Source organism: Scylla paramamosain, chromosome 22 (assembly GCF_035594125.1).
Source record: "Scylla paramamosain isolate STU-SP2022 chromosome 22, ASM3559412v1, whole genome shotgun sequence".
Taxonomy (NCBI): domain Eukaryota; kingdom Metazoa; phylum Arthropoda; class Malacostraca; order Decapoda; family Portunidae; genus Scylla; species Scylla paramamosain.
The window spans coordinates 60,001-79,473 of record NC_087172.1 but is presented as its reverse complement, the minus strand read 5'-3'; the positions used below and the strand labels follow the sequence as shown (position 1 = coordinate 79,473).

The window sequence follows — 19,473 nt, the reverse complement described above, 5'->3', positions numbered from 1 at the left end:
CAATAAATCAATCCCTTCGTGAATCATACCCATTTCCAGGTGTCACCCCCACCCCTAGATCTCTCATTCTGTCACGTATGAACAAGTACAAAGGGCAAGCCAGCTGTCTCTTTTAATATTCTTGCCTGAAATAAGATTACAAATGAGGGTCTATTAATCATCCATTAAATAATCCATTTTTATTGCTTTCTCATTCTTCTTCCTCTGTGTATTGTTAAATTGGATGGTTATATCATTGTCCCTTCCTGTGTTTTAGTGTGCCATTACCTGTCCTCTCTTCCAGCCGATATTTAGTTTGTACTAAAATAGACTGGCATAACTTTACAATTTATACACAAATAACAACATAAACCAATAATGCATTGATATTATGCATGATAGGAGTGGACATTTCCACTCTACATCATTAATGAATGCATGATGAGACGCACACTATTACAAAGCTAAAGAGTTCAATACAAACACTCAATAACAATTTCAATAACTTTATTAAAAATAGCAATCTTTATAAATCATGAAACCAGAAAATTTTAAGAACCTGGGGCTATAATATCAAATGCACAATAATGCAAACACTTTTTACACACACACACACACACACTCTTTAATGATATTTCTTAATATACAGTATAATTCCAAACAGAGGAGAGAGAGAGAGAGAGAGAGAGAGAGAGAGAGGAGAGAGAGAGAGAGAGAGAGAGAGGAGAGAGAGGAGAGAGAGAGAGAGAGAGAGAGAGAGAGAGAGAGAGAGAGAGAGAGAGAGAGAGAGAGAGAGAGAGAGAGAGAGAGAGGAGAGAGAGAGAGAGAGAGAGGAGAGAGAGAGAGAGAGAGAGAGAGAGAGAGAGAGAGAGAGACTCAAATTCCACCTTCTGAAATGATTGGGTTAGGTTACCTTAGGCTGTGTCTGTAGTAAGGGACCACATCTGTACATGAGGTCTGATCACTGCCAGATATACACTAATATTTCTTCAACACTTTCATGAACAGCAGTGAAAGAGAAAAACATTAAGAGGAGGAGGAGGAGGAGGAGGAGGAGGAATAAGACATACAAGGAAAACAGGAATAATAGAAGGAAGACAAGGAGGAGGAGGAGGAGGAGGGAGGAGGAGGAGGAGGAGGAGGAGGAGGAGGAGGAGGAGAGGAGGAGGAGGAGGAGGAGGAGGAGCTGCTCATAGGACTGTGTAGATACAAATGAAAGGAAGAATAAGGCTGTGGCTGTGGATGACTTCATTTAGTTTGGCAAGCTAGATTAAGACCAGCAGTGTGGAGGATACAAAACAAACAAACACTCACACACACACACACACACCACACACACACACACACACACACACACACACACACACACACACACACACACACCCTAACCTGTATATACAAAGACAGTGGGCAGGCTTCACACACTGCCCTTTAACAATCAGCATCTCTCTCTCTCTCCTGGAAGTTAAATTTATCAAAAAACTCAAAGAAATCTTGGTAGAGACTTCAGTGAATCTGTGCTCCTGATGGTGGTGGTGGTGGTGGTGGTGGCAGTGGTGATGGTGGTGGTACTTGGAACACTGGCTCTCTTGTCCCCTCATCCACATTCTGAGAGAGAGAGATAGAGATGGTTAGATTAGGTAGGTACTTAGTTTACATAGATTGAGATAGAGAGATAGATAAATGGTTAAACAAAGTTAAATAGACTGAGAGATAGATGGTTAGATTAGGTAAACAGATAGACATTGAGACAAGCAGAGATAGGCCTAGTTAGGTTAGGTCCAGCAGATACTTAGATAAATGGGGTAAACTGAGAGATTAATAGATAAAATAACAGACAGATAAATAAGCAGAGCCTGCAAAACTATCACTAATATTATGAAAAAAAACCCTTGAACACCCTAAGGCCGGGCGCACATTGAGACGCAGGCAACACAGGGCGACACAGCACAGAGCAGGGCAGAAAACTGCATCTCACCGGTTTAAACCTAAGCACACATATTGACACGCAGGGACAGCACAGCACAGATGCAGACCTGTGCCGGCCAGCGCGACGCAGTCGTTCGAACGCAGTTTCCTGTGCCACGTGCGGCGCAGCTTGATAGCAACTTGCTCTTTAGTACTCACAATGTCGTCCACAGAGCAACTCATAGAGGCTGTTCGCCCATCAAAGAGTGCTGTATGACACTAGTCATCCTGATTATATGAGAGGAACTTATAAGAACGAGTTATGGGCAAATTCTCCATGTGTTTTCCTCTTCTCCAAGTATTCACTCCTCCACACTGACCTCTTTGCTCTACAAATGTCATATAATAACATTACTTTCTCCAACTCGTTTTCCTGAGTCGGAATCGGAACTAAGGTTTCCAAAGTAATTTTTGGCAACAGCCATGATCAAACACTACCGCACAGGATGACAGCCTGCTTCTCAATGTGCGCACCACGCCTGTGCTGCGGCCTGTGCTGCCCTGCCCTGCCCTGCCCTGCGTCTGCCCTGCTCTGTGCTGCCCTGCGTCTCAATGTGCGCCTTGCCTAACAATTAAAAAATCATTAAAATACCAGAAATGAGGCAATTAGGCATTCAACAAACAAATTCTTCTATCTGTCTATGTCTAAACTTTGTAAAAATTAAAAAAATGACTTTAAATGTGTGTGGCCAGCTGTAGTAGTAGTAGTAGTAGTAGTAGTAGTAGTAGTAGTAGTAGTAGCCTTTCCACTAGGGGTTGAGAGAGCTATTAAGTGAAAGATAGGTGTCTGACTTACCTGATGTCACCTGGAGGGCTATTAAGGGCAGGAACACAGGAGGGCAGGTGTTCACAAGGCAGGTCAACACCACCAGTGTGAGGGGAAGTGTTTTGGTGAGCCATACTGATGCTGCATTTGATTCCTGTGATGACCTGGGGGTGGGAAGCAGGTGGGAGGGGTGAGTGAGTGAGTGAAATCTATCACTGTATACACACTGGGTATACAGTGAAGGTAGGACTCACTCATTGATGAATAACTGTGTGACTGAGTGACTGACTGACTGAATGACTGAGTGACATATCATATCCAAGATTGAAACTGTTATTGTCACACATAAAGGGAAGACTGAAGTTTAAAGATGCAAAGTAACTGTATTTAACATTGGCTGACATAGTGGAATAATACATTAGTGGAGAAAAATAGTGGATTCAGCAGGAGGAATAATATAAATAGACCAGACCAGCAGGAATAATATAAATATAGACAGTTGACCAGACAAATAGACAGTAATTACCTGCGGGTCGATGGCAGCCTGCAGTCATCACCGCTAATCCTTCCTGCATTTCTGAAGCTTGGCCGACTCAAATTCCACCTTCTGAAATGATTGGGTTAGGTTACCTTAGGCTGTGTCTGTAGTAAGGGACCACACCTGTACATGAGGTCTGATCACTGCCAGATATAAATAATATTTCTTCAACACTTTCATGAACAGCAGTGAAAGAGAAAACATTAAGAGGAGGAGGAGGAGGAGGAGGAGGAGGAATAAGACATACAAGGAAACAGGAATAATAGAAGGAAGACAAGGAGGAGGAGGAGGAGGAGGAGGAGGAGGAGGAGGAGGAGGAGGAGGAGGAGGAGGAGGAGGAGGAGGAGGAGGAGGAGGAGGAGGAGGAGGAGGAGCTGCTCATAGGACTGTGTAGATACAAATGAAAGGAAGAATAAGGCTGTGGCTGTGGATGACTTCATTTAGTTTGGCAAGCTAGATTAAGACCAGCAGTGTGGAGGATACAAAACAAACAAACACTCACACACACACACACACACACACACACACACACACACACACACACACACACACACACACACACCCTAACCTGTATATACAAAGACAGTGGGCAGGCTTCACACACTGCCTTTAACAATCAGCATCTCTCTCTCTCCTGGAGAGAGAGAGATCTGAATACATATGAAGGATCTGAATACATATGAGAGGGCATCAAATGTCAGGTTAAATCCTTCACTTCATATACAGAGCTTAAACCCATTTATTTATCTTTTTTTTTTTTTTCAATGCCTGCCCAAACTGAGATGCATCTTATAACCCCATATGTCTTATAAACTGTCAAATACAGTATTTTCTATTTTACAGTATTTTATCTTGTTCCAACAGGAAAATACTAATTTTACAGTATTTTATCTTGTTCCAACTGGAAAATACTAATTTTTTTGTCATTTTATATGCTAATGATGAAGTGCTTCAATGGCTGTCCTTCATCAATATCCTATGGTCACCTCCTCTCTCCAAACTAACCAACAAGAACTCATGCACTATACTTGGTTTGTGTAGTAACAAGAATTGTGGGAGCTGATCACAACACACTATGACCACTGACTACTTAAATGTGTATTCATTCACATAAACTATACTATATCTTAATTAATTGACTATCCATGCACAAAAACATAAAAAATAAATAAACAAATAAGTAAATAAACAGAAAAAGATTACTTTGTTATGCAACTCCATGGTTTCATATAAATTTCCCAGAGTAAAAGCAAGCATGACACACTCAGTATAATAGCATGTATATTACACTTACTACTTCCAAACTGCCCCAACATGTGCATGGGAAAGGCCACATCTGGCATGCTCACCTGACAACACAGTAGGAGCCAATGTACCCAAAAGCATTGACTGTCAGGAAACAAACTGATGTTAAGTAGTTCTTCAAGAGCTTTTTTTCCATACTTCATACTTATTTTCCGAGCATTCACAAGACCGGTTAGCTGCAGGCAAACAAATGCAAGTCATTAATATTACAAAGATAAACCTCAAAATACAAAGTGTCATTCCCAATTCAAAAGAAAAAGGAAAGAAAAGGAGAAATAAAGAAAGCAAGCAAGTAAAATTATTAACTCCTGATCAAAGTCTTCCTTCCACTTTTGAAGCCAGAAAGCAAAATCATATTCCCCTTCACCTCACACTCTACTTACACCAGATCTATCATGGCATAAGGTAATTGATATGAAAAGTTCTATGCATAGCTATAATCCATTTTCACCTCTTTTTACCAATATAGTAACAGTAATCTTTAACATTTTGTCACCTAATGACACCATCACACACATTTTCAGTAACTGTAGATAATTCTAATGAGCCAAAATAAAATTACAGTAGATGCAATGCAATATTTTATCGCAATCACCCCTTTACTGCCAAGTGTTACCTTTTTAAATTATATTCTAAACTTCCATGAAGCTTAGGAAGCCAGTGCAGTTGCCAGAACAGTTTACTAGACACAATGAGGATAGTATCCCTCTAACATAAAAAAAAAAAAAAAAGGTCACATACCAAGTACACCACACCATAGATTTTGATGCTTTCAATGAACCCAATGATACAGATTTCAAAGGAGGCTGAGGAGCACGAGTGTTTCCAGCAGTGGCCGAGCTCATAGCAGGAGTATGGCAGGATCTTGCTGAAGCTCCCCATCCTGCTGTTGTTAACACTACTGCTCCTGCTGGTACCTGTCTCTCCTCACTACCTAAAGGGCAACACCTGAAAAGGGAACATAAGCATGGGTGTGCTGTCAATCCTTCTGTCTAAGTACTAACTTGTGCAAGCAATCTATTGAGGTGTTGAAACAACTCCCACAGGAAGCATATGAAAAACAAATACACAGGCACCAGATCACAAGACAATACTATTCAGTTAACAATGAAGTATGTATGCTGTAAATTTCTTATGTACGTTAAACTGCAGATATCCAGACTGAGAATGCCTCAAGTACCTTGTGATAAATAAAGCTCAACACATCATCAAATAAGTCACCAGCATCAAGGCAGTTTTTTGTTCAAGCAAGTCAGTTCTTAGAATCCCACAAAAGCAACTGTCAAGATCTGCAGACACACTTAAACTATCAGATGCATCAATGGTGATGCAGCAAAACCAGTCTCATCACATAAAAAATATAAAAAAATCAAAGATGTATGTTGGAGTCATCATAGATATCACAGAGAGGATATCATCTCAAGTAGAGCAGTGTCACATCATCTTAATCCTTATCACAGGCAAAATAGTTGATAAGATATTTCATGAGCTCAGTGATAAACACTATACTCAGTAATCTGATAATGAAACTGTAAGATGTTCTTTAAAGAGGAAAAGAATGCTTATTAAAAAGAATCCAAAAAAATATATTGGCTCCTGACAGACGCTATGGTCCCAATACCTAAAACGAGAGAGAGAGAGAGAGAGAGAGAGAGAGAGAGAGAGAGAGAGAGAGAGAGAGAGAGAGAGAGAGAGAGAGAGAGAGAGAGAGAGAGAGAGAGAGAGAGAGAGAGAGAGAGAGAGAGAGAGAGAGAGAGAGAGAGAGAGAGAGAGAGAGAGAATGATAGGCAACAAATTCATCTAAGTAGACATGGCAAAAACTAGATTTTTCCTACTTAATAAGCTTCATGGGCAGACAAATTCATCTGCATGGTCAGTTAAAGGATAAGTAAATCTGTGCACTGACATAAATCTGCAATGTTGTTTCTGTAAGGCTGAGCTGTACATTACCAGTTTACTTTCTACCCTCATGAGAATTGGTTCACATTCTCTCACGTTCTCAGGATCTGATCGATTCAATTAATACATGGAGTCAATGTGACCCGGGTCTTATCATCCTGCACTGATCACATCAAGAATGGCATGACACGTTACAAAAGGAGGCACTGCACAAGCATTACATTTATGCCCCTACATCATAACTGCCTCTAACCAATACTAGCGAGTTGAACCTACAGCAGCTCAAAGGTCACAGTACGTGACTCTTCACTCAATGAAACATTGTAGTCACTCTTGCTAAAGCAAAGATTGACTGACCAGAAATGTCAGGTCACTGCAAGCTGGTTTCAAAGCAGAAAGATGAAAATCTCATAATAATGAGAAGGATGCTGTAATACTTCTATAAGGTGATTCCAAAAGCTTGATCACTGATGAGAAGTGTATTGCCATACATCACAACCTGTGGCTCACCCAGGCCCTATGATGAGTGTACTGGATAAAACAGCTCAAGACAGCCACAACTTCCATTGCCACATGTTCATTCCCATACATGTGCAATTTTTAACCTACTATACAGTACTGCAATTAATTTCTATACCTATTGTGTTGTTGCAATGTTTAAGATTTTTACAGTATGAAGGCATCATTCTCAGTCTGTGAAGTGGCAACTGTCAACAGCAGCAAGCCATCGTCTCTAAAAGTTTAAGCATTTCTATACTAAAGACAACACAAGCCAAGAACCGCTTCACCCTATTTACACAGCTATACAGACAAGAAAGTCAAGGCTCTCACGTGGCACTTGACTTTGTTTACAAATGCTTTCACTGTTGCAGGAGACACCCGACTGCTGTTGACAGATGCCACCTTGCCACCTCAGACTATCAGCTGACGCCACAAAATCAGTCACATCACCGCACTGAGGGAGATAAACAAACCAGCACCTGAGAGCTTGTCATCACTCAGTACTAAGTCTGTTTTGTCTGCCGCAGGGCTCGTCTTGACGTGTACAAGTATAAATAGAGGATGACTGGCAAATGACAAACCATAACTGTCCACGGGGGCGAGTTGTGTGTGGAAATGAGGTAACGTGTGTTGTGTTGCTTAATATAAAGTGTACGTATCCCACAGTACTCTCCACAACCACCAGCCCCATTCCGATAGTAATGACCTCAATCCTACCAACCACCACCCATTTCTCAATATGCATAACCCACACCAGTCCATTACTACTACATCACTAGAAAATTTACCGTCTGTTTGTGTGTGCAGTGCTGCGTTATAGTGTCAATAACCCACACCACCCCCACTATAACCCACCATCACACCACGATCTCAATCCTACACACTACCACCCACTTAGTAAATAAACAACAATCGCCCATTACAATTACACCACTACAAGAATTACCGTGTGTGTGCAGTGGGCTTGGGGCCAAATGAGGTTTATCTGGGTGGCGGGGTACCTCAGCGCAATCATGAAGGCTGGCGGGGTAGATATCAGGTCGCTATCTGTAGTTTTAGTTCCCCTACACGTCCGTCTGTCTGATTGGCCGCTACTGCCCGCCAACCTTCTGCACTACGAGCCTAACAGTGTTAAGTTCGTATAATTTTACTGTTATTATTATTATTATTATTATTATTATTATTATTATTATTATTATTATTATTTCTCATGTCTCTGTGTCATATGAAATAGTATTTGTACTACTACAGCTATTACCACTACTACTACTACTACTACTACTAGTAGTAGTAGTAGTAGTAGTAGTAGTAGTAGCAGAAATACTGCATTTTGGTTTATCAAAGCGACAGATGCGTGGTTATGTAATGCAGTTCACTATTACCATCTGCTTCCTTTTATTAATAATGACCATATGATATCTGTCACAAATCAAAGGTCGCAGATAACGTGGTGCTTTATACTTCAAAGAAGACCCTGATATGCGATCACGTGAAAAAGGAACACCCAAACAGCAGGTTTGATCTACAAAATAAATAAATAAATAAATAAATAAAAGTCAATCCACAAATTTATGATGTCGTTACGAAAGGCTTAAAACTGAAGATATGATGGAAGGTAGAGTGCATAGCGAGATGCGAACAATGAACAAAAATTATAGCACACACACACACACACACACACACACACATGACCATATATATATATATATATATATATATATATATATATATATATATATATATATATATATATATATATATATATATATATATATATATATATATATATATATATATATATATATATTATATATATACCAGTGGAAGACATTAAATTTTGTGTAGGTGGTGGGTGAGCATGGTGGCTGCAGATGATAATAATGATTATCTATATTTTGGTGTTTCACAAAGCTATTACTGGCTGTGTTGGCCTAGGTTAGGGTTGACTATGCTGGTCCGGGCAAAGCTACGAGGTCACACATTCTGAGGCGCACATCCATGATTCAACAGCTTGCATTATTACTTATATCACAGACTGAGTCACTTATTTGAGGTACTGAATCGCACATCATGAACTTATTCCATGCATCAACCACTGAGAGCTATATTCTGAAACACCTCTGAGCTGCACCTCCATTACTTACAAAGTAATATTCCTCAAGTGTCAGGCTTGAATCATGTGTATCAAGGACCTGTGAATGTGTATAAGCATGTTAAGTCACAACTATTGTCTCAATGATGTTTGTGTATTTTCTATGGTAACTCTTCATTAGGATCTACACTAATCACAGCATTTACCTGCAGCTCTTCATGTGGCATCTTTACTCTTACCCACCTTGTAAATTTAGTGTTACTTTAAAATCAAACTTAAGACTGTAGTTTTCCTTTAGAAAATTAAGAAGGTACACATTTGTATGCAATCACATGGTCATCATTGCATATTACTTCTTATTATAGTCACAATCACCGCACACTTTTTCACACGTCTTGTAATTTTTTATACAACTGCCACAGATCCATTCATTCTTCAGGAAGTGGCTTCCTTGTGGCTACTGCCATATTAATGGAGATTGCCCTTCTGTCCTCCAGAGCTACACTATGATGATAAGGAAAAGCACATGCTGTTTTGCATCTGCTTTCTGCAATGTATAGAATTCTGCACTTATCAACATTAATTTTCAATATTAGCAGTTTTCCCATAGCACTTAAAAATACTTTTCCAAGTGTTAATTTTGCTTTTTGCATGACAACTTATTGGAAGCAGTGGAAGTGAAGTGTGATGGAAGAGATGGAAGAGTTGGGGGATGAGGTTATAAAGGAGAGAAAGGGAGAAGTGGAGGGGAAAGAAACAGATCCCTAGCTACACTTTTGTGTCCCCATCAATATATGTAGCTGCCCCTCCAATTCAGGTAGTCCAAAAGTGGCACTGCTGAGACATAATGCTTAAAAATAGAACAAGAGATAGATTTTCAGATAGCAATATTGCTTCACACAACAGCTACAAGAATTTGCTACATCTGAACTCACAAAGGAAAGAAGACAGCAGGGTTTGGCTCCTCACTTTTTTCCCACTGCAGCAGCCTGAGCCGCCTTCTTTGCCTTCACCATCTCAACAAGCTCCTGAAATGCCATCATGTGAGAATAAGACTTAAAAGTTACAATAACATCAGTGTCTACTGTGCACTATATAAAACCTTCACTACATACATACACACACACACACATATATAAAACCTTCACTACACACACACACACACACACACACACACACACACACACACACACATAGCACTTACATCTCCATGCATTTATGGAGGGACCACAAAGATAAAAGCAGATCAAAAGATAAATGCATGAGAGAGAGAGAGAGAGAGAGAGAGAGAGAGAGAGAGAGAGAGAGAGAGAGAGAGAGAGAGAGAGAGAGAGAGAGAGAGAGAGAGAGAGAGAGAGAGAGAGAGAGAGAGAGAGAGAGAGAGAGAGAGAGAGAAAAAGAGTGTGTCACTCCATAAACAAGATAAACCTGATTTGTTTTCTCCACAATCTCACATACAGGGAATAGCAAGCAACACATCATCAGACACACAAACACACACACACACACACATATACAGACTTTATAGCGCCTCATGCAGTCTTTCTTAGTTCGGTTGGGGACACACTTGGCAATGCGATCCCAGCGGTCAGGAGTAGAGACTGGATAGGTCTTGAGGGCTTGCTCCAGCAACCTCTGTTCCTCAGCTCCCCAAGCAGCAGTGTTCATCCCCAGCATCTCCTGTGGTGCTGCACAAAGGAAAGATCTAACATCAGCCTAAAAACATGTTTTTTCTTAAAATATCTTGGAATTGATTCACAGCTCAACTGGTGATATTGTATAGAGCTAAAAGACAATTCACAGCAGTTACACAGAGAAGGGAGAAAGCTCTTGAGTTCATACAGAGAAGACTCATGGTAATAATTAATTAGTATAAAAAGAGAAATGAGAAATTACCCAAGCATCAACATGATATAAAACTACACAAAGATGCAAAAGAATTATCTGAATGTCAGCATAACAGCAAGAACTCACTGTCATATCTCTGGGAGGCTGTGGTGTCGCTGATCACCTGCCGAGCCTGTGCCTTCTCCATGCTGTGGTAGGCATTCTTGTTGGCTGCCTCCCTCATGTGCTTGTCTGAGTGTTGCAGCTCCTTGGCCTTATTGAGCACCTCCTTGGCCAGCCTGGTGATGCTGGTGGCTGTGTGTTGGTCGATATACTCTGCCACAACCTCCCACCTGCAGCATGGAGGGTTCAATGAGTTCTTCTAAGTACAGCAATGCTTAAAAACATAACCTAACATTAAGGGAGCTGCAAGAAGCCATCCTTGTATGAAACATATCTACCTATATCCACCTATCATTCCCATCCATAAATTTGTCTAATCCTTTAATGCTCCCCAATGACTCAGCACTAACAACCTGATTACTGAGTCCATTCCATTCATCTACTACTCCATCTGAGGACCAATTTCTTCCTCTCTAACTATTTTCAAGCTTGAACCCATTGTGTCTTGTTCTATCCTAATTATGATCCTGAGAATTTTATAAATGTCACCTTTGTTATATTCCCTATACCACGTGAAGACCTAAATGGTGTGTATGTAGAGAACAGTAGTAGGGATCAGATAACAACCTTGATATTAGTCATTTTAAAACACACATGGAAACACAAGAATAAGGCAATATATCAATCAAATAAAATATTAAAGCTTAAAAAAACCCATCTATTTATATACTAGGCCAGCAATCTCACATCAGCTGGCCCAGACAAGGCACCACACACACACACACACACACACATGCACACCACTTAGTGTCAGCATGCTCGGCTCACAACCGAGAAGGCATGGGTTCAAGTCCTGGGAGAATCTCTTCATGTGTAGCCCCTGTTCACCTAGCAGCAAGTAAGTACAGGATGTAACCTGAAGGGTTATGGCCTCACTGTCCCAGTGTGCGGTGTGTGAATGGTCTCAGTCCTACCCAAAGATCAATCACTACAAGCTCTGACCTCTTTCCATATGGGGAACAGCTGGTTTGGTGACCAGCAGACGAATGTAGGTGAATGACACGTCATTCACACTCTTATCCCTGTCAGCCCCAGTGGAAAGGGACAGCCTTGTGGACCACCAATAATAATAAGATATCAAAAAATATATAAAAAGAAGCAATTTACACACACACACACACACACATGAACCAGCTCACCTCTTTGTTGTGCCGGCAGGGAAGAGGTTGACGGCTTTGATGAGCAGCTGGAGGTCATCTTGATTCCAGACTTTGAGTGATGAACCTTCCCCTCCTCCTCCACCCCCTCCCCTTGCTGCCGCTGCTGCCACCTCCTCCCTCTCCTTTTTGATCCTGTTGCGCACCTCACTCACCTACAACAGAGAGAGAAGGCAAAGAAGTGTTACAGGGGGTCCTCAAGTTATGACAGAGTTCTGTTCCTATGCCATGTTATAAACTGATTTTCTGCATAGGTCAGAACCAGCATAAGTAAGCTACCTGCAGTATGTCAATCACTAATACTAATACTGTTGTACTGTAAAGTCATAGTCTAGGACATAAACACATAACTATTGTGCCTGTAAAAGAAACATATGAAGGACAAAAGTCAAGACTGTCATACACCAAGGACTCCTTGTACTAATCATAACTATCAGTGGAGAAATAGTCTGAAAGGTTTGACTATCCTAGGGAAAACAGGTCATACAGAATATCCAGATCATTTGGGGTGGATTGTTCTAATTTAGATTAGCTTGCTTTATGCTACTTTAGATTTAGCTAATCAGATAAGGTAATGTAACATGACTTAAATAGACCTAACATAGTTCATTTCAAAAGTGATGCAGATACCCATATGTCTGTTGGAGCAGCTTTTGGGTTCAAGGCTTAGGAAATTTTTTGATTTAAGAATGACAAAAATTATGCTTTTTTTTTTTTTATATAAGCAACAATTACTGCTACTACTACTACTACTACTACTACTGTTGGCCCTCCACACTCACCTCCTGTGTCAAAAAATTACTACTGCTATTACTACTACTGTTGATCTCTCTCACTCACCTTTGTCAATTAACTACTACTACTACTGTTGATCCTCCCTCACCTCCTTCATGAGTACCTCCCACCCTTGCATCTTGTCCTGGGCCACTTGTGCTAGTTCCTTGTTGAGTTCCTCCAGGCGGGTCAGCTCCAGTGCCTCACACAGCAGCTCCACATCTGTCATGGTCTGCACTCGCTCCCCCTCCTCTGATGCAAAGTAACTGTTGTCCTTACAGAGAGTCCGCAGCATCTGGGAATAGAGGATAATATACTAATGATTTTCAGCCTCTCTGTTATTGCTGCAATGTTGCATATCTTGCTATCTTTTTACTGCTATTTTTTTTCTAGTAAACTCTGGAACTCCCTGCCTGCTCCACAAGATCCTCCTTCCTATAACTTGAACTCTTTAAAATGGCTGGTTCCAACTTTTCAAAACACTTATCCAACAATTCTGGATAATCCTTATGATCTTTCTTTTGGGACTAGCATCTCAGTGGACTTTCTTTCCCCCCTTTTTATTGCCCTTGACCAAAGATCTTGCATAAAAAATGTTACTGAAATATGTGAGGAAAGGGTGAAGAGAGAGTATGTGAAGTTCAGAGCAAAGAGGAAGGGAATACAAGGGCAGGACTAAATAGAGAAATCTGTTGCAGTTATGTCCTCATGGAGTATTTATCAAGAGGTGTCAAATAAAGATAGACAGATACAGAGATGTTCTTTATCACTGTCACCATCACATCTATGCAATGACAAAGAATGTGTGCTTTATTCTATTTCACGTTGCTTTTTAAAATTATTTACGTGAACAAAATACAGGCAATCATAATTTGTATATATATTTTTTTAGTTTCCAAATTAATTTACACATTTGAACACTAAATTTAATGCTCTTTCCATCTTTCTAATACAAATGCAGTCCTCTCAGCCCCTTATGAACAGGAACTGTATCAAAATCATTTAAAAAATGACATCAAAGAAAAAGGAAAAAAAATATAAATCTGAAAGTATATAATGAATGAGAATATTTTAATGTGAAATGTTACAGAAGATGAAAGTGGGTAGAGTTTCATTTTTTAGTTTTTCTTTTTTTTTTAGCAAATTTTGTAGCCTTAAAATGAATGATAAAAAAAAAAATAAATAAAAAAAAAAAAAGACTTGCCAGGTAGAATGATGGCTCCAGGCATGAGTCATGAGAACTATAGGGGCAGGTGACAGGAAGGGAGGACTGCGACAAGATGAAAGTGAAAGGGGAGAGGAAAGGAACAGGAGGAGGAAAGGATATAATGTAGTGGGCTTGCTTGCCATAGCCAGGGATCATTATTATTATTATTATTATTATTATTATTATTATTATTATCATCATCATCATTATTATTATTATTATTTTTTTTATATATATATTGGAGGATCACTGGCCAAGGACAACAAAGACTGAAAAAAAAAAAAAAAAGAAGAAAGAGGCCCACTGAGGTGCTGGCTCCTGAACACAGTCAAGTGTTAGTCAAACAAACAGGGTAAGTGCCTTGAAACCTCGCTCTTGAAAGAGTTCAAGTCATAGGAAGGTGGAAATACAGAAGCAGACAGGGAGTTCCAGAGTTTACCAGAGATAGGGATGAATGATTGAGAATAATGGTTAACTCTTGCATTAAAGAGGTAGACAGAATAGAGATGAAAGAAAGAAGAAAGACTTGTGCAGTGAGGCATGCAGTTAGCAAGATCAGAAGAGCAGTTGGCATGAAAATAGCAGTAGGAGGTAGCAAGAGACTCAACACTGCAGTGATGAAAAAGAGGCTGAAGACAGTCAGTTAGAACACACTAGAAAGAAAGTGCACCACGAAAATTCAATATATTTGTCAGGAGAATTTTTGATTATGTTAGCGATCACAGCAGTTTAAGCGTCAAAGACAAGTGTGTGGTAAGTTCTTACATGTCAAGCAGATTCTACCCTCCTCCTCACCTTCCTCTCTTTTTTGAATGCTTTCTTCAGCACCTCTCTTTCCTTCTTTTCTACCTCCTGTTTTGCTCTTTGCTCTGCCTCCTCTGCTTCTCTTTTCTTTCTCTCTGCTTCCTCAGCTTCCTGCCTTACCTGAAAACACCAAATTTACACATTAGGAAGACATATCATTCAAAAAAAAGACAACATAGCATGGTATTTCAAAATATATGGCATTTCCGAGCATAAGACATGAAAAATACAAATCAATGAGAAAAATGTGAAGCCTTGGTCTGTTGTAGAAATCAATGCATATATGTGTCCGAGAGTAGTTAGAGATTGGCCTGGTGCTAATACTGGAGATCACAATGTGCACTCACCCTCTCCTCCTCTTCTTGTTTTTGCCTGATTGCCTCTGCTTTTGCCTTTTTCTGAGCCAGTCTTCTTTCCTTGTCTTCTTCTTTAAATCTTAAAAAAATTAAATATATATATATATATATATATATATATATATATATATATATATATATATATATATATATATATATATATATATATATATATATATATATATATATATATATATATAATTCTTCATCTCTTTCCCTCTTTTTCTATAAACTTACCCATTCTTTAGCTACAGAAGTAGACAGCAAAAGCAGCAATTAATTTTTCCCTCATAAGGAGTCAGAAGTAAAACAAGAACAGCTTCTTTGCAATCTAAATCATCATAAACCCTTCCATCAAAATGAAATTTGAAGTATTATGTAACAACAGAAAAAAGTACTCCTTGTGATAAATATCTCTTGGGATAATGCACAAAATTTCAACTTTTATTGGGATACAACGAAAATACACAAAATCAGTAATAAGTAACGAAACATACTTGGCTATCCTTGGGTCACAGGCATATGCATTGTCAACTAGCCTGCGCAATCGACCCATCTCCTCCTTCCAACGCCTCGCTCGCTCTACCTTGTTCTGCTTCTCTATCCATCGACGCTCCTCCCGGCTGGCAAGATTGACTGATTTAAAGAAGGGAAGGCGACCACAACATTGCAGTCACATTGCACTGTTACAAAATATTCAAAGAAACTAAAATGACCAGTTAAAGCAATCAGAACAATGTCAGTGCCAGTTTTCCTTGCCATAAGTCTGGGTATTCTGTCTAGCCATATTAAATTTTCTTGTTATTTTTTCCAATGTCAAGTCTAGGCTTAAGTTTGGGCATTATTTCCTTATTCAATTAAAATTTTATTCAATGTTAATGTTTCAAGATACAAATTTCACCATTTTTGCTGCCTTTGGGAAGATAAAGCAAGGCTGGAGTGGAATACACATAACTCTAAAAAGACCAGACATACAAATAGTGAAGACTCACTCCTGTCCCTTCTCCTTTTCCTCCTCATCCAGATATGAAAACTCTCGCCAGGAATCAAAGTCGTACCAGAATCCATAGAAGCGATCAACCTGCACAGTGATGAAAATTAAGTCGGTTAACAATACAAAATAAACACTATTCATAAAGAAATCTTGAAATGATGTTTTATGTGTAAGTTACTGGACCCTCTATGCTGAGGAAAATTATAGTGTATGATATTTTAAACAAACTTTCAAAATTACTGGTCTATCTTTCCATCAACATAGCATATGATGATGGTAACTATAAAAAGTAAACTGTCACCAAATATCTACTTGCATTTCTGCTACTAGTAATCTCACTTCTAAAACAGTACAAGGGAGATTGATGTGACTGTACAGGCCAATCACTCTCTCCAGTTACTTAATCTGCTAATCTGGACTGACCTTTTGTTTGGTGTCATCAGGTTTGCCCAAGCCAGGAACGTGCTTGTGGGTGGACCAACGAGCATTGCACTCAAACACCCCTGTGAAAATCTGCAATGCAACACTGTGCCTTACAAAGATGTGGTGGAGACTGAAGAAGATGGAGAGAGAGAGAGAGAGAGAGAGAGAGAGAGAGAGAGAGAGAGAGAGAGAGAGAGAGAGAGAGAGAGAGAGAGAGAGAGAGAGAGAGAGAGAGAGAGAGAGAGAGAGAGAGAGAGAGAGAGAGTTATATAATCTAATATATAGACCTGACATTACAATATGAGATGGAGTTAATCCCTTCAGTGATATGTAATCATCCACACCACTACAAGTAATGTATACAATCTTTATAACCACCTGCAAGAAAAAAGCGGTGAAAAGGAATAGATTTTTTGCAATTTCTAGCCAGTATAATGTTTGGAGATGGCTGTAGAATGTGAAGAATTGTCCCAGAGTGGTTAGTGGTAAAGAAAAGATGTACCAAATAGCAATGAATACTGAACTTTCAATTCTTTGTTGAGTCATTTTTCTTCCTAATAGGAGTTAGCGCTTGCCTTGTGTGCACATATATTTGACATTACAGTATGACATGGAGTTAAAAGACCTTTGAATTCTTTGTGGAATAAATTTTCTTCTTAGTGGGGATCAGCGCTTACCTGGAAGAAGTTTGCCTTATTGTGTGCACTGACAGCCGGCACCTCGTCATCAAACTCTGGGTCCACCGACTCCCAGGAGCGTCGCTTGATGGGGTCCCCGAGAATCTCATAGGCTTTGGTGATGCAGGTGAAGTAGTCATCGTCATCCCTCACCTCCTCCCCAGCTGCTCGCCGCTTGTCTGGGTGGTGCCACAGAACCATCGTGCGGTCTGTGAGGAGTAACACAATGGACGGAAGTGCACACTAATGCTGCACTCTCATTCCTTTACCCAAGTGTTGGGTCATCCTGTTTTAAGCACGTACCAAAGGGAATGCTAATTATTATATTAGACTTACAGATATCTTAGCATAAAACCAATGATCAGAAAATATAATGTCTATCTATCTATCTATCTATATATCAGGTTGCCAATCCCACATGGGGTGGCCCAGACAAACCACCACACACTCTTACAAATATCATTCACACTCATAGCCATAGGGGCGCCAACTATTCTTCAGACACATTCTCTCTGCTCTTCTGTATGCACCACCTAGCTACAATTCAAGAGCTTGTTAAAGCTAACAGTTATGGGCATGGTTTCATAATTAATAGTAATTACTACAAACAACATGATGGCATTCCCTTTGGGTTCTACTTTAGCAAATGTATCCCAAATGATTGGTGTGAGCAAAACTTCAATAATTAGCCATGCAATGTCAATAGCAGGCAACAAACTGCCTGTGCCAGATGATTGACAAAAGTCAACTGACAATGCTCCTCGCTGTGGGCCACAGGAAGACACAGCTCGCCCACGCCCACTCACTGTCAGTGTGGCCACACTTATTTGGTACAATGCTCCCACTTTTCTCACCATTTATCACACTCACCTGCTTGCTCACAACCATTGCCAGTGTGGCCATAGTCATAGTCTCAAACCACCATACTACACCCCAGGAGCTTTGGTATAGCACAGCCAACCACATACATCCATAGCAAGGCACAAATAAAATGTAGTTATTGAAAATATACAAATAAAATAAAAATACCAAGACTAAAAGGGCTGACACTGCAACTGAAAACTGGCACTATAAAAATACCTTCAAACAGCAGGTGCACTAAAACTTGGTACTCAGTACACTATACACTCTAGCTCCAGATGCCACCCAGGACTTACACGCTCTTTTGATGTCATCATCAGAGGCCTTGTACCAGTGCTTTCGGAGTCCCAGTACTGCATAATGATCCTGGTCCTGAAAGGCAATGGTTGTAGAAATGTATCAATATATAAAAGAAAGATACTAATCAAATAAATGACAGAGGTAAGTGATGCTCTCATAGTGAACAATCAAGACAGAACTATATATGCTAGATAAGTTTAGGTTTTGAAAAGAGCTTAGTAAGAACTGGTTCACAGAGTAGTGGGACAAATAGAACAGGCTTAGCATTCATGTGGTCAGCACCTACACCATAAGTGATATCATGAGGTTAGATGACTAGGCATATGCATATAGAGGCCAGATGGCAATAGGAAGGCTGACTGCATGGGGAAGAGGAGGATAACAGATTTTCATGGTTAGTACAGGAGTTATCCAGTGTAGGCCAGCCAATCTTTTGCAGTCTTCTCCATTCTTATGTTGCTATGACTGGACCATGCTGGCTGAGTTCTCACCTTCCAGTCTGCTGGGTTGAGAGAGCGAAGATAGTGGATGTCATCCTCCACCTCCACCTCCTGAGCCTCCTCCTCCTCACTCTCCTCTTCACTTTCCCCCAACTGAGGAGGTGAGGTGGCCCCGCAGACGCCGTGCCTCATATATGTGGAACCATCGTCCCACTGGTTCTACCCCTCCACCTGGATGAGTGCTGTGGAAGGGAGAGGTAGAGAGAAAATAAAACAGATATTACCAAGAATACCATTCAGGATGCTGAGGAAATAAAGGACATATTGTACAGAAAGAGACAGAAAAGAAAAATACCATAAGAGAAGAACAACTAGAAGGTCATCTCTAAAAAGTACACACACACACCCACACACACACACAC

At 40.1% G+C, this 19,473-nt stretch overlaps 1 protein-coding gene and 1 long non-coding RNA gene across 2 annotated transcripts in view; both read right to left on the bottom strand.

Moving 5' to 3' along the window:
- Positions 1-1,406: 1,406 nt before the first annotated feature.
- LOC135111365 (dnaJ homolog subfamily C member 2-like) lies at positions 1,407-18,674 on the bottom strand. The gene is made up of 17 exons (XM_064024556.1): positions 18,608-18,674; positions 17,451-17,659; positions 16,774-16,863; positions 16,349-16,437; positions 15,854-15,979; positions 15,348-15,435; positions 14,992-15,120; positions 13,099-13,284; positions 12,198-12,370; positions 11,023-11,228; positions 10,570-10,736; positions 9,984-10,076; positions 5,298-5,504; positions 4,601-4,732; positions 3,240-3,320; positions 2,744-2,877; positions 1,407-1,587 (listed from the first exon to the last, which is right to left on the bottom strand). The coding sequence occupies exons 2-12, from the start codon at positions 17,649-17,651 to the stop codon at positions 10,014-10,016; spliced, it is 1,518 nt and encodes a 505-aa protein (XP_063880626.1). The 5' UTR covers positions 17,652-17,659; positions 18,608-18,674; the 3' UTR covers positions 1,407-1,587; positions 2,744-2,877; positions 3,240-3,320; positions 4,601-4,732; positions 5,298-5,504; positions 9,984-10,013.
- Positions 18,675-19,180: 506 nt separating this feature from the next.
- The window catches only part of LOC135111366 (uncharacterized), a 5,684-nt gene continuing 5,391 nt past the window's right edge, over positions 19,181-19,473 (bottom strand). The window contains exon 3 of the long non-coding RNA XR_010273713.1: positions 19,181-19,293. This is a non-coding gene — a long non-coding RNA (uncharacterized LOC135111366). The remainder of the gene's footprint in view (positions 19,294-19,473) is intronic.